We start from the raw sequence: 15,243 nt of genomic DNA, 5'->3' as shown, positions 1-15,243 counted from the left end.
CCCCTGCTCGAGCCAGGTCCTGGATGGATACTGTGTATTCCTGCCTGTCCAGGTACTGTACATGGGCATACTGGGGGTTTGCATCCAAGAGGTGCACTTCCTCGACCAGCAGGTCTGCCTTGTGGGTCCTAACGTGTCTGCAGAGAGACACTGGCCCAGGGGTCATCAGCCAGATCAGCAGTAACTTCTTACTCATGAATGGGGACCCCCTGTCACTGTGAATGTAACTGGGGTATCTGAACAAAGTAAAGAGGTTGTGGAGGCCTTTAATGACCATGGGTGTGGTCAAGTCTGGGCAGGGGAGTGCAAATGGAAAACGTGAGTTTTCATCCACGATATTGAAGAAGTACATGTTCCTGTTGTGGACTGGAGAGGGCTCTTAAACTCCATACTGAGCCATTCAAAGGGGCGAGTGGCCTTGATCAGCTGAGCTCTCTCCAGCTGGTAGGTGCGGATTGCACTCCACACAAAGAGCAGTTACAGGTCAGCTCCTTGATCTCTACCGAATAGGGGAGGTTGCGGGCCCAAACGAAGTGGTAGAGCCTGGTGATCCCATAGTGGCAGAGGCTATCATGGAGGCTTGAAGCGATCTACTTGTGCTCTGGCACAGCTTCCCCTGCACAAAGCATTGGGTGGCTCATTGAGCTTCCACGGCTGATACAAGATCTCATAATTGAAGATGGACAGCTCAATTCTCCACCTCATTATCTTGTCATTTTTAATCTTTCCGCACAGTTTATTGTTAAACATAAAACCAACAGCTCTCTGGTCCGTCAGCAGGGTGAAGGGTCTGCCCGCCAAATAGTGCCTCCGGGGGCACACTGCCTCCACTATAGCCTGTGCCTCCTTCTCAATGGCTGAGTGCCTGAGTTCAGGGCACTGGCAGGTTCGTGAAGAGAATGCCATGGGCCTGCCTGCTTGGTTCAGTATGATGGCCAGGGCAAAGTCAGAGATATCGTTGGAAAAGGATGGATTCATCAATGGTGTGCATCATCACCTTGGCAATCTCACCCTTAAAGCCCTCAAAGGCCTTCCGGGCCTCTGTCAATGGGGGAAAGGTGGTGGTTTTCACCAGGGGGTGGGCTTTGTCCATGTAATTGGGGATCCACAGGGCATATACTAAGAAGTATATTATACTAAGAAGTACCTCAGGCACCTTTTTAAAGCCTTGAGATGTTGGGGGAGTGGGAGTTCCAGCAGGGGACGCCTGCACTTGGGGTCGGGGGCAATGACACCATGCTCCACCACATACCTCAGTATTGCCAACTGCATGATACTGTACACACACTTTTTCTGATTGTATATTAAGTTCAGGGAAATTCTCATCGTATTCCTCTTGGGTACAACCGCAGATGGTGACATTATCTAAATATGGAAATATGGCTTTTAACTTATTGTGGTCCACCATGTGGTACATTTCCCTTTGGAACACTGACACTCCATTCGTGTGGCCGAAAAGGACCCATAGAAAATGGTAGAGAAGGCCATTGGTCTCAAACGCCATGTATAGATGGTCCTCTGCGGGATCGGGATCTGGTGGTACGTCAACTTGAGGTCTATGGTGGAAGTGGGCAATCTCATTCACCATGACAGCTATGCGGAGGAGGGGGTAGGTGTCCAATAAGGTGAACGTATTGAAGGTCTGACTATAATCAATGACTATCTGGTGCTTCTTCCCACTTTTAACTACCACCACCTGTGCCTTCTAGGAGCTGTTACTGGGTTCTATGACACTCTCCACTAGCAGACGCCATACTTCAGTTTTTATGAACTTCCTGTCCTCAGAGCTGTATCGCCTGCTTTTTGTGGCAACAGGTTTGCAGTCAAGGGTAAGATTCTGGAACAGGTGGGGGCAGAGGAACCTGAAGGTTGGCCAGTCAGTGTACCTGGATGGCGTTCCAATGTATGATTGGCCGCATTTGCAAAGGAGGGTGGGCCCTCCAGGAATTGGTTATTTCTGACCGGAATTGGTTATTTCTGACCGTGAGTGGGGGATGGGGCCCGTCAAACTGCTTCAGCACACTCTTAAGCTGACACTGGAAATCTAGCCCCAGTATGAGTGGTGCACAGAGATGGGGCATTTCTAGCAGTTTGAAGTTTTTTATACTTCTTGCCCCTAATGTTTTGGGTCAATGTGCAGCACCCACAGATTGCCGCAGAGCTAACGCTACCCTACACTTAGCAGGGGCACAACAAGGGAATAGCTCTAAGTACTCACCATGTCAAATTGGCAGCTAGTGGTGTGGCCATTTACCTTGATGTCCATCATCGATCAGTTTGTGAGGACTGTTCTGGACTTACACGATGGAGGCCAACGTCAACTCATTGTCAGAGTCACTGTTGCTGTGACGCTAGGTTGGCTGCTGCCAATATGGTCTCCTAGGGATCTCGAATATGGCTGCCCCCATGGATCGCACGCAGTGTGGTCCGGAGGAGATGCCAGAAGTGATGTCATCCTGTATTGTTGGCCTCCCATTCCCGCCATTCAGCTCTCAGCTACCAGAAGTGATGCCAGAAGAAGGTCGACCCAAGGTGGCAACAGGGGGCACGGCCTGCTCATGGCACAGCTGGAAGCGGCTTAGAGTGGCATACCTTAGTGTAGTGCCCCTTCCACCAGATGTTCTACAGATCGTGCTACAGGCAGCACTTCCTCAGGTGTATGGTTTGGCCGCAGTAGTTGTACTTCATATGCTCAATGGCTGAAACGACTGTCAGGGTTCCCATGTCCCAAGATGGCAGTGCCCATGCTCCGCATCTGGGTGGCCACATGGTTTGCTGAATAGGCCTCAGCATTCTTTTGGGTTGTTTGTAATGATCGAGCCAGCTGTATGACTTCCCAGAAAGTCCGATCGCCCTTCTCTAGGAGTTGCTCACGGATGTTGTTGCAACAGAAACCGGCCACTAACCTGTCATGGATGAGTTCTTCTTGATAGGCTGCTGCTGTTACATCCTTGCAACCTCATCCCAGGCTCATCCCAACTCTCTCATGGCCCTCACAAACTCATCAACAGACTCACCAGGGCCCTGGCATTGGGTGCCCAGTAAATAGTGAGCATACATTGAGTTCATAGGGGCCCCCATATTGCTGTTGCAGAAGGGCCATCGTGTTGTCATAGTTCTCATGGTCCTATGTTATTTGGTAGGCTCGGTGGCCCACTGATGAAAAAAGCAGATCATGTTATGGTCGTCAGTGAGATCTCATGGCACCTCATAAAGATCTTTAGACAGTGTAGCCACATGCTAAATTTAATGGAGGCCTCTGGTTCTCGACTCATATTGCCTTGTCCATAACAAAGTAATCAGGATATGAAATTGTAGCACAGTCAATAACCACAAGCAGATACAAAGCAAGTGATTAAAGGCTTTAATATCTTGAAACATCCAGCACATAGCTACATGCTTCTGGCCTGGATCCAAGGCTGGTATTGAGGGAGGAGACTAGGGCTCTCAGCCTTTACTGGGAAAGTACGGGGAGGAGTTACCAGGTCTGAGGTGCGCCAGCCTAAGGAGTCCAGTGAAGTCCCCACCTGCTTTACCGTGTTCCACCACACATTGTAATTTGTTGTCCACACCCTGGCCACTGTTTGGAGATCTGCATCTGAATGCCAACAGTGTCTTTTTACCCTTGCCATTTTTAGCTCGATCCACATTGATTTTATATCTTAAATTTGAATTTTAAATTTAGACATACAGCATGGTAACAGGCCATTTTGGCCCATGAGTCAGTGCTGACCAATTTACACCCCTTTAACCTGCACCCATAGAACCATAGAATGCGACAGCACAGAAAACAGGCCATTCAGCCCTTCTAGTTTGTGATTACCACCATCCCCGAGTCCCACTGACCTTGCTCCCATTCTATTACCCTCCAGACCTCTCCCATCCTTGTATCTATCCAATCGATTCTTAAAACTCAGATTGAGCCCACATTCTCCACATCAGATGGCAGCCCATTCCACACTCCCACCACTCTCTGAGTAAAGAACTTTCCCCTAATGTTCCCCCTAAACTGTTCCCCTTTCAATCCCTAAATTTAATTTGCAGGACCTCTATCTCAGTCCTGCCTATGTCATTGGTTCCAATATATACCATGACCTCTGGCGGTTCACCCTCCTGTCTAAGAACATTCTGCAACCACTCAGAGACACCCTGGACCCAAGCACCAGGGAGGCAACATACTATTATTGAGTCTCTTTTGTGGCCGTAGAATCTCCTATCTGTTCACCTATCCAGATCCCCCATGACTATTGCTCCACCTGACTTCACCCTTCTCTTCTGAGGCTCAGAGCCAACTACAGTGTTATTAGTTTAGCTGCGGTATTGTCCAGATAGATCATCCCCCTCAGCAATATCCATCGTTGTATACTTGTTATTAAGTCTAGTCATGGCTGCTCATCCACTCCTCTATTTCCTTGAATGATGGCAGGAAAAAGAGTTGAATGTGCAATATCAAAAAAGTGAATCAATGTCAACTTCCTACGATTTATGCTACTAATCTTTAACAGAAAACTAATAAAAATGTTTAGGAAAATGTATGTTACTTTTTAGTCATAGTTTATTGGTTCTTTAACTTGTATCTGTACTCAGGAGCTGTGGGCATTGCATGCAGCATTAATTTGTTGGAAAATTCTGTAAACCTGCCTTACTTATTATATTTTAATCTTATTTATAGTTTTGCTAATATTTCTAATGCACAAGGCATGATTTTCGTATAGCATTTATAAATTAACATTTTGTAAATAGGCCGGTTTATGATTAATTAAGAAAGCCTTTAAATTGCCATATATATTTTCTGAATCATTATCCCTTTTTTTTAAGTATGTTCTGGTTTTATTCTGACAGTTCCTTACACAAATTATTTTCAGTAAGTAATCAAGAAATGCGGAGAGAGTTGTATCTGAAAGCATTGTCCTGATGAATGGAGCTAATTTATGCCCATTGAGAATGACAATGTGAGAGCCAATTAGCTGTAACAAGCAGATGTTGCAAAGAGAAAATTATTTTTCTGATGATTGATGGACACTGTACAGTCATTGTAATGCCAGAAAGAGAAAGGGTGCTGCAGCCTGGCTTCATAAACTCTTTGGCAACTGAAATGAGTAGTCAAGACTAAAGCAAGTGTCCTAACTCAGTTTATCATAACAGACCAGTGGCTTGGCTAACAAAGGGCAAAACTGTTTGGACTGAGCTGATTATTGGCCTCTCAGGCAGATGTTTAAAGAGCTTGCTATCCATTTTTATTGTGCCATTGAACAACTAGATTAAATGATGGATTTCTAGAGAAAAAATGCATAGGAGCTTAAAAAACAAAGATGCTGGAAGTCTACAAGAAAAGATGAAAATGCTGGAAATAGACAGCAGACATTTGACACATATCAAAAACTGAAATAGTTAACATTTCAGATCAATCACTTCTCTCTCCACAGAAACACCTGGCCTGCTAAGTATTTCCAGTTTTTTCTGGTTTTGTATGACTAAAAACTTGCCTTCTTATAACTTGATATAATTTCAAGCAAAAAATAAATCTCAGAGCTTGTGACTTGGAATCGGCACCTCACCAGGATATGGGAAAGAAATTGAAAAGGTAGAGACTTGCCAACAGAAATTATTTGAATATAACTTTTTAAGAGAGCATAATAACAACATATCATAACAATTACAGCACGGAAACAGGCCATTAGGCCCTTCTAGTCCGCACCGAACCAAACACCCCTTTCTAGTCCCACCTCCCTGCACAATGCCCATAACCCTCCATCTTCTTCTCATCCATATACCTGTCCAACCTTTTCTTAAATAATACAATTGACTCCGCCGCCACTATTTCTCCCGGAAGATCATTCCACACAGCTACCACTCTCTGAGTAAAGAAGTTCCCCCTCATGTTACCTCTAAACCTCTGCCCCTTAATTCTTAACTCATGTCCTCTTGTTTTAAACTTTCCTCCTCTTAACGGAAATAGTCTATCCACATCCATTCTGTCTATCCCTTTCATAATCTTAAATACTTCTATCAAATCCCCTCTCAACCTTCTTCGCTCCAAAGAATAAAGACCCAATCTGTCCAATCTCTCCCCATACTCCAGATGCTTAAACCCAGGCAACATTCTGGTAAACCTTCTCTGCACTCTCTCCACTCTGTTTATATCCTTCCTATAATTAGGCGACCAGAACTGCACACAGAACTCCAAATTAGGCCGCACCAACGTCTTATACAATCTCAACATCACCTCCCAACTCCTATATTCCATGCAATGATTGATAAAGGCCAGCATACTAAAAGCCTTCTTCACCACCCTATTCACGTGAGTTTCTACCTTCAGGGAACGATGTACCGTTACTCCTAAATCTTTCTGCTCTTCTGTATTCCTCAATGCTCTCCCATTTACCACATATGTCCTATTCTGATTCTTCTTACCAAAATGAAGCACCTCACACTTATCAGCATTAAATTCCATCTGCCATTTTTCAGCCCACTTTTCTAAGCAGCCCAAATCCCTCTGCAATCCTTGAAAACCTTCTTCATTATCCACTATTCCACCTATCTTAGTATCGTCTGCATATTTACTAATCCAATTCGCCACCCCATCATCTAGATCATTAATGTATATAACGAACAACAATGGGCCCAATACAGATCCTTGAGGCACACCACTGGTCACCGGCCTCCAACCTGACAGACAATTATCCACTACCACTCTCTGGCCTCTCCCTTTCAGCCAATGTTCAATCCATTTGACTATCTCAAAATTTATACCTAAAGACTGCACCTTCCTAACTAACCTTCCATGTGGTACCTTATCGAAGGCCTTACTGAAGTCCATATAGACAACATCCACTGCGCTACCCTCATCCACATTCCTAGTCACCTCTTCAAAAAATTCAATCAGATTGGTCAAACATGACCTTCCTCCCACAAATCCATGTTGAGTGCTCCTGATCAGACCCTGTCTATCCAGATGTTTATAAGTACTATCTCTAAGAATTTTCTCCATTAATTTACCTACCACAGACGTCAAACTTACAGGCCGATAGTTGCCAGGCTTCCTCCTTGAACCCTTTTTAAATAACAGAACCACATGCGCAATGCGCCAATCCTCCGGCACTATCCCCATATCTAATGAGATTTGAAAAATTACCGCCAGAGCCTCTGCTATTTCCTCCTTCACTTCTCTCAATGTCCTGGGGAAGATCCCGTCTGGTCCCGGAGACTTATCCACCTTTATATTCTTCAAAAGCCTTAAAACTACACCTTTTGTAATCTCTATATTCCCCATATTTACCCAATTTGCTTTTTTTATCCCACATCTCCCAATATCCTTCTCCTTAGTGAATACCGAAGAAAAGAAACTGTTCAATATCTCCCCCATTTCTCTAGGTTCCACACACAGTTTTCCACTCTGATTTTCTAAGGGACCAATTTTGTCTCTGGCTTTCCTCTTACCATTAACATATTTGTAGAACTCTTTTGGATTAGTATTTCAAAATTACAGAAATTATTGTCCAAATCTCACCTCCCCACCCCCCAACTGCTAACATTTAAAAAATTCACCAAAAAAAGAAGGGATGCTTGAGTTGCCTTCATTAATTATTCCCTCCCTTGATCTTCAAGAATTCAGTGCTATTAACCTAACTATATTATTTAAACCTTTTCAGGTAAGTTAATTATATCCTTAAGCCAGTATGATTCAAATAAGGTTGCCATATTTAAAAACATGTCATATTTCTTTCTAAGATTATAAGTTATCTTTTCCAGGGGGGCTCAACTTTGCATTTCTATATCCCAGTGAATAATAAGTAGGGTGGATTTGAATTTCCATGTAACAGCTATGCATTTCCTGGCTACTGCTAGTGAAATCCTCGCGAATTGTATTTGATATTTTGATAGTTTTGTACCAATAACCATAAGATGCTCTATAAATTCAGTTCTGGTTCCAATGGAAAATCCACCTATAATTTTTGTCAAAATTTCTGCCAATTATACCAGAAGGATCTTACCTTCACGCATAGCCAGGTTGAATTTTCCCACCTCTATACCACACCTAAAACAGGAGTCCGGAATTTCAGATTTTAAACCATGTAATTTTTGCAATGTAAAGTATAATTGATGCATAACATTGCATTGTACCATCTGACATTAATAAATGGTGCTGTATATTATCAGAGCACAACTTTGACCAATATTTTCTTGAATCCTTTTCCCCAAGTCCATTTCCCACCTCTCCTCCAAGATTTGTGCAAGCCTGGTTTCAAGCTATTATTCTGCAATAGGAAATACATCTAAGATATAAATTTACTTGTCATCCCCTTTTGAAGAAGAGCCTCAATGTCACAACACATTGGCAGGATCATGGCTGGTCCTAAACACCACATTGACAGGGTTATGGCTGGTCCTAAACTACACATTGGCAGGGTCATGGCTGGTCCTAAACTACACATTGACAGGGTTATGGCTGGTCCTAAACTACACATTAGCACGGTCGTGGCTGGTCCTAAACTACACATTGGCAGGGTCATGGCTTGTCCTAAACACCACATTAGCAGGGTCATAGCTGGTCCTAAACCACACATTAGCAGGGTCATGGCTGGTCCTAAACTACATATTGGCAGGGTCATGGCTGGTCCTAAACTACACATTGGCAGGGTCATGGCTGGTCCTAAACTACACATTAGCAGGGTCATGGCTGGTCCTAAACTACACATCAGCAGGGTCATGGCTGGTCCTAAACTACATATTGATAGGGTCATGGTTGGTCCTAAAAAAGATCTTAATTGAAGATAGCAGAAGTAAATTCTATTTGACAAATCATATCTATTTTTTAGCTGTCCTTATTCAGAACAATTATCGATAAACTTGATCCCTTTAAGGTGCCAAACATCCAGCATTTTATTTCCTAATGTAATTGGTATTAAGTCATTTTGAAACAAGGGTGTTTTTTGAAGATAACCCCACTTTTAGATCTATGCATTTATTAATATGTTGCCATATCCAGATTATGTGTTTTAGAATGGGGTTATCTGTCTTTCCAGACAATAATTCCATTTGTAAATGAAATCTTCCGCTATCTTATCACCCACCATGTGTCAACCAATTTGAGTCCAATCAGGAACATCCCCTCCCTCAAGAAAAGGTGCTATAAATTTAGATTGAGATCTCTTCATCTTCTTTGTTGAGCATACATGTGCCCTCTCGTCATTATCTTACTAGTTTGCAGAAATAATTTATTACATTTTACCTAATAAAAAAAATTCATTTGTAATCCAGGAGACTTCTATCATGTTCCATCAGCATGTAATCTCTATCACAACTTCTCAAATTTTAGTTAACAGTTTCAACCTCTAATTACTAGCACTTGATTCACTGCATTTGTATCCTAGATTTGTAAAGTTGCACCTAATAGATGCAAATGCCACCTCATATTTTGCCAATATTATTTTTTTCTTGCATTCTTTACTTCTAAATCATATATTAAGAATTCCATATTCTGGCTACATCCTTATTTACTTGTTTTGTGACTTTCATTCAAAAAGTTTCCTCTATTCTTGGAAATAATTTAAATTCACACAAATTAAGGCATCTTTCTTTTTTTATCATCACTTTTGAATTGTGTTGGGAGAATCACATGTACCACTCATGCAAGCACTTAACTACAGCGCAATTGGAAGGCTCACCTCTGCATCCCTGAGTCTAGTTCCAACCTCCGATAAGGCATCCAGCAAAGTTGTGAGGAGGTCCCATCTTCAAAAATGTCTTTGACATCTAACTAGGATCTGGGTGGAATTTTGGTGACTGTTAAGGGTGGAATTAATTTTTCTAGATTTAAAATGACTGACAATCAAACTCATTTTAAATGCACTAAATTTGACGTATAAGACGCAATGGTGTTTAAAAAATTTAATGTCAACTAAGATAGTGAAAAACATCGAAGTAAAACAAAATAACAGTGCAAGAAAAAATCAAATTACCCATTTGCCATTAATTTACTGCAAACAATGGGGTCTCAGATCTTGTGCCTGGTGTGACTGGGCTCCACCATTAGATTCCATGTTGTCTCCTGTAGAGAAGTGATCTGACCTGCAGATCAGCGTTTCAAACCTATAACTGAATTTGAGATTTCACTGTGGTGGTACAGGCATCAGGCTGTTACAATCAGAATCACTTGCTGAACGACCATGTTCCCAATCATTACTTCCATCAGCAAACTCAAGAAAAGAGAACTAAGAACAAAGGGAGGTTAGTCAAGAAAGTCCCCTTGTGAGATGCCAGGTGTAAGATGATATGACTCATTTGGACAGGTGAGGAGCACTGGCATAAGCTCCCTCTTGCAGATGAATCCAGAATAAGAGACTTCTTGGCAAGACAATAGTAAAATTATGGTCTGAAAATCCGTAATGTTATATGCTTCCTCAGGAAGTGGTGAGATCAAGATTTTGCAGATTCAGTATACTCGGAATAAAAACAAAATTAGGAAGTTTTAAGTCTCAGTCATCATCATTCTGTGGGATGAGCCAATTTAAACTCTGAGGTTTATTTAAATATTGCCAGAAACTTGCAGGCTGCAAGCAAGTATCAGCTGCACTTTAAAGATGTTGGTCATGGGAAATAGGTGAGCGCTCTCTCTTTTGGAGTGTATACCATGTAATACCATCTTCCGATAAAAGATGAAACTGGCTGAGATAATTATAGGGAAGGTAGTTTAATATCTGCAATAAAGAAAATTATGAAACCTTTAATAAAGCATGTAATTACTTTTAATTTGCTCCCAATTCCTGCATTTGCAGTTTCTTGTGTCTTCTTGAAATTACTAAATACCTTGATAAAGAGAAAATAATTATAAGTTGTGACACAAATTTATAGGAAGAATACTTTTTGTAAACCCAATAGAGTTCTATGGTCACACACGTGATGTAGTTGGGATTCTGCATGTAGACTTGAAAAAAAATCATTCACAAGGTTCTGCACAGGAGATCAAGGAAGAAGAGTAAGAATTAAGTAAATTGGATGAAAAATTGCCTTTAAACAGATCGTTGGGTTTAAAGATAGTTTCTCAGTGGATATTATCAATGCAGTCACACCAATTAATATACATGTACCGGTATGCTGACATAAATGATGAGTCAGGTATTTTTAAAAATTGCCTGGTGACATTTAACATTTATTTCCAACTCAATAGGTTAAATTGAATGCCAGATATAGGATGCTGTTTGCCTCTTGGTGTTCTGTGTAAGGAGTCTACAGATTTTTATAATTGAATATTTAACAAGCAGTGACAGTTTGAAAAATATCATCATAGCAGTGGAGAAATTAATTTTTTGAGGCTAAAATGGTGTAAAAGGTTCTAACAGATTTGTCAGATTGGACATGTAAGTTATAATTTAATCTGTTTTGGCAAAAAAATCTGTATCAATTGGATTGGTGATTTCTATGATAAGTTGAGAAATATTAGCTGAGGTTCTTTCTGATTTTCATTTTGTGTGTGTGTGTGTGCGTGTGTGTGTGTGTGTGTGTGTGTGTGTGTGTGTGTGTGTTTGCGTGTGTGTGTGTGTATGTTTGTGTGTGTATGTCTGTGTGTTTGTGTGTGTGTGTTTGTGTGTGTGTGCTTGTGTCTGTGTTTGTGTGTGTGTTTGTGTGTGTGTGCTTGTGTGTGTGTGTGTGTGTGTGTGTGTGTGTCTGTGTGTGTGTGTGTGTGTGTGTGTGTGTGTGGGTCTGTGTGTGAATGTGTGTCCAGTGGGGGTGTTTTGCACACACATTAACATGTTTCAATTGGAACATAAATTATTTCTGCCCAATAATCATGAAACTATATATAACAGGAAAAAGTCAGTACAATAAGGAAAAAAATCAAAAAAAAATTTCAATTAAATTAAGCAGTAAAATATTAAGTGATAACAATAATGTTTATTGTCATATACATTGAACAATATGCATATGATTCAATATTCTTACTCTCTTCAGCTGAGCAGGTACTCCAATTAATTGGTGCAGGATAAAGAATCTCAGGGTTGTATATGATATCATGTATGTACTCTGACAATAAATCTGAAATCTGAATAGTCTTTGTTGAATAAAAATAAAATGTCGACAGTGCTTGAAATTTCAAATGACATCAAACAAATGGTTTGGAATGTCAAGTAGAGAAGCAATGTTAACATTTCAGGTCAGAGACTTTGCCTCAATATTTTGATGAAGCCTATTTTGATAAAAGTTGTTTGACCTGAAATATTAGTTTTATTTTACTCTGCAGATGTGGCTTGAGTAGTTGAATACGTTCATTTAATTACTGTTTGTGAAAAGTCTGCCAATGTGTGAATTTAGTTCCAATAAGTGGTAAGTGAATGGGGTCTATTAGGTTATTCGATATTCACTTTGTGGATAAAAGGTATATATTTATTAGCTGCATAGATCTACATCTAATGGATTTCAATTATTGTCAACATGTCTGATGTCGTAGATCAATTACATGTTTTGATAAATGTATATAACCCAGTAATTGTTATCTGTCTTCCCTCTTTGTTTTTTTTAGTTCCTCCAAAGATATTTACCATCTCTGCTAGCTCCGTTGTGAATGAATTCAGCAATGTCACTCTTCTTTGCCAGGCATCTGGAAAACCAGAGCCCACGATAACTTGGAAGCATATATCACCATCAGGTAAGAGGAAAGTAGTGCATGGCACAGTTACACCCATTCCTTTAGTTAATGCTCTGCTTTTTATTGAACATGTTTTATTGAATGCGATTAGACCCAAATAGGAGATACTGGTTTGAAAAATTAGAAGTTAACTTCTGATGAGTCTGCAGAAGCAAATGATGAAACTGTTTCCTTTCTGAGATCAAATTTTCATAATCCGTTAAATTTTAGGCTTAAACAATCTGCTTGTTAGAGATTTAATATTGAACCTACTTCAATTTATACTGGAGATGTCCATATTTAAGAATCCAGGAAAAAAGTAGCCAATAATTGGCACCCAATCCACCCTCACAATGTAAACATCGATTCAATAAGACAATAGACAATAGGAGCTGGAGTAGGCCCTTCGGCCTGTCGAGCCAGCACCGCCATTTTACAGATCATGGCTGATCACTACCATCAGTACCCCTTTCCAGCCTTATCCCCATAACCCTTAACTCCTTTGCCCACTAGAGTCTTATCTAACTCTTTTTTGAACATAATCAGCGAATCTGCCTCTACCACCCTCTGTGGCAGAGCATTCCACAGATTCACACTTCTCTGGGTAAAAAAATGTTTTCTCATCTCCGTCCTAAAGGGCCTACCCTGTATTCTTAAACTATGCCCTCTAGTCCTCGTCTCCCCCATCATTGGGAACAAGTAATCCGACTTCACCCTGTCTATCCCCCTGATCATTTTGTATACCTCAATCATGTCCCCCCTCATCCTTCTAAACTCCATCGGATACAAGTCCAGTTTTTCTAGCCTTTCAGCATATGTCAACCCCGCCATCCCTGGAACTAACCTTGTAAATCTACGCTGCACACCCTCTATAGCTAGTATGTCCTTCCTCAAAATTGGAGACCAGAACTGGACGCAATACTCCAGGTGGGGTCTCACCAGGGCCCTGTACAACTGCAGAAGGGCATCTACAAAATGTGCAGCAATTACTCACACAGGAACACCAACAATATCTTCCAAACCTGGAACCACTGCCACCATAAAGAACAAGGCATCAAGGGCTTCAGCCACGTGAAAACATCATCAGCTGCAAGTTTACTCCAAGTCGCATAAAATCCTGGCTTGGAAACATATTCCTTCATCATCACTTCATCTAAATTCTGGAACTCTCAATCCCACAGCACAGTGGAGTATCTGTTGGAAGAGTTGTACTGATTCGAGAAGGTGACCTTCTGAATGGCAGTCAGGGATGATCAATATATTCTGGCTTTGCCATTAATGCCCAGGTTCTGAAATCTGAATTTTAAAAGTTGAAATTGTTTATTAACTAACCTAAATTCTATAACTGATATGGCATAATCTTCAAAAATAATGGAGGGAACCTCATTAAAAATAAATGCTCTCAAAATGTGTAATGACACATTATGGCCCACTATATTGCGATAGGCAATTTCTTGCTCTCTTTTGAAACCCCTGCCTTAAAAAGGACAGATGTTTTTTTACATTGACTTCTGAGATATGGGGTTGCTTGCATGGCAACATTTATTAAAACTTTTATGATTTTGAATAATTATTGCAGGGATGGGGATAAAAATATTCATCCCAGCATTTTTTAATATTCTTTCCTCCAAGATGCTCATGAAAATTCTGACAATATTGGGGTTCCCAACATTTTCATAAGCACTCATCTTCCTTTTGTTAAATTCTAGCATTTATGCTAGTCTTTGCTTACATCCAGCAGTGAAAGTAACTTTAATTTCTCTTCAATACATTTATATTGCTCATACTGATTCTTTGCACTGATACTGAAAGACACTTTCTTGCAGGCCCATGCCAGCTAACTTTTGACTCTGCACATATCTGAGATGCTCGGAAGAGGGGCAAACTTTAAAGTATTTTAAATGTAGGGTGAAGGTATCACCCCTTGGCAGAAGATTAGTGCACTCAAGAGAAGGCTGACATGATGGGACCCTTAAGCTAATGTTATCATAAATATTCCAGTCACAGTTTATCATCCTTTCACTAACACTGCATGCTAAGGTGATCAAAGGATTTTTGTCAATAATGTTACTTTAAACATATTGTTGATTTTAAACTAATTTTACATGGTTTCTATGGCATTTTTAATGCTTAAACTCTGAACACCCTTCAAGAAAATTTGATAGCAATGCCTATGCCAAATGAACACTAAAAGAAGTGATTGGCTAAATACATAGTGTTACAAGCCCAGAGGACCCATAAACCCAGCAGCAATAGATATTCACCAAGACAAATGGTTACTTAAACAAAAGTTGTTTTTAATTATCTTTAAACATGAAATCAGAATCAAACTTTAACTTATCACTATTGACTTACTTAACCTAACTTAACCCCCTTCTAATTCTAAGTGCATATGTGTGTAAATTCAGAAAAGTTCTTTGGTTCACAGTCCAATCTCACTTCTTATTCCTCCAAGTTCACTGGTTGCAGGCAATTCTTATACTGTGCACAGAATTTAACATTTATAAAGTTCACTAGGCTTTGGTGCTTGAAAGGTAAATGGTTACTGCTCAGGAAGGTTCCTGATGGTTTTCAGAGAGAGATGTGTTGTTCCAGGACATCCACAACTGATGTACTTC

The 15,243-nt window shown here is 40.7% G+C and overlaps 1 protein-coding gene across 3 annotated transcripts in view; it reads left to right on the top strand.

The window, feature by feature from the left end:
* The window catches only part of negr1 (neuronal growth regulator 1), a 530,464-nt gene that overhangs the window by 374,672 nt on the left and 140,549 nt on the right, over positions 1 to 15,243 (top strand). For all 3 annotated transcript variants that reach the window (XM_069938455.1, XM_069938456.1, XM_069938457.1), the window contains exon 3: positions 12,521 to 12,646. In XM_069938455.1, the coding sequence (XP_069794556.1) occupies positions 12,521 to 12,646 (126 nt within the window). The remainder of the gene's footprint in view (positions 1 to 12,520; positions 12,647 to 15,243) is intronic.

The sequence above is a fragment of the Narcine bancroftii genome, chromosome 5 (genome assembly GCF_036971445.1).
Source record: "Narcine bancroftii isolate sNarBan1 chromosome 5, sNarBan1.hap1, whole genome shotgun sequence".
NCBI classification, from domain to species: domain Eukaryota; kingdom Metazoa; phylum Chordata; class Chondrichthyes; order Torpediniformes; family Narcinidae; genus Narcine; species Narcine bancroftii.
The sequence above is the reverse complement of the archived record's forward strand: the minus strand, read 5'-3'. Positions and strand labels throughout refer to the sequence as shown.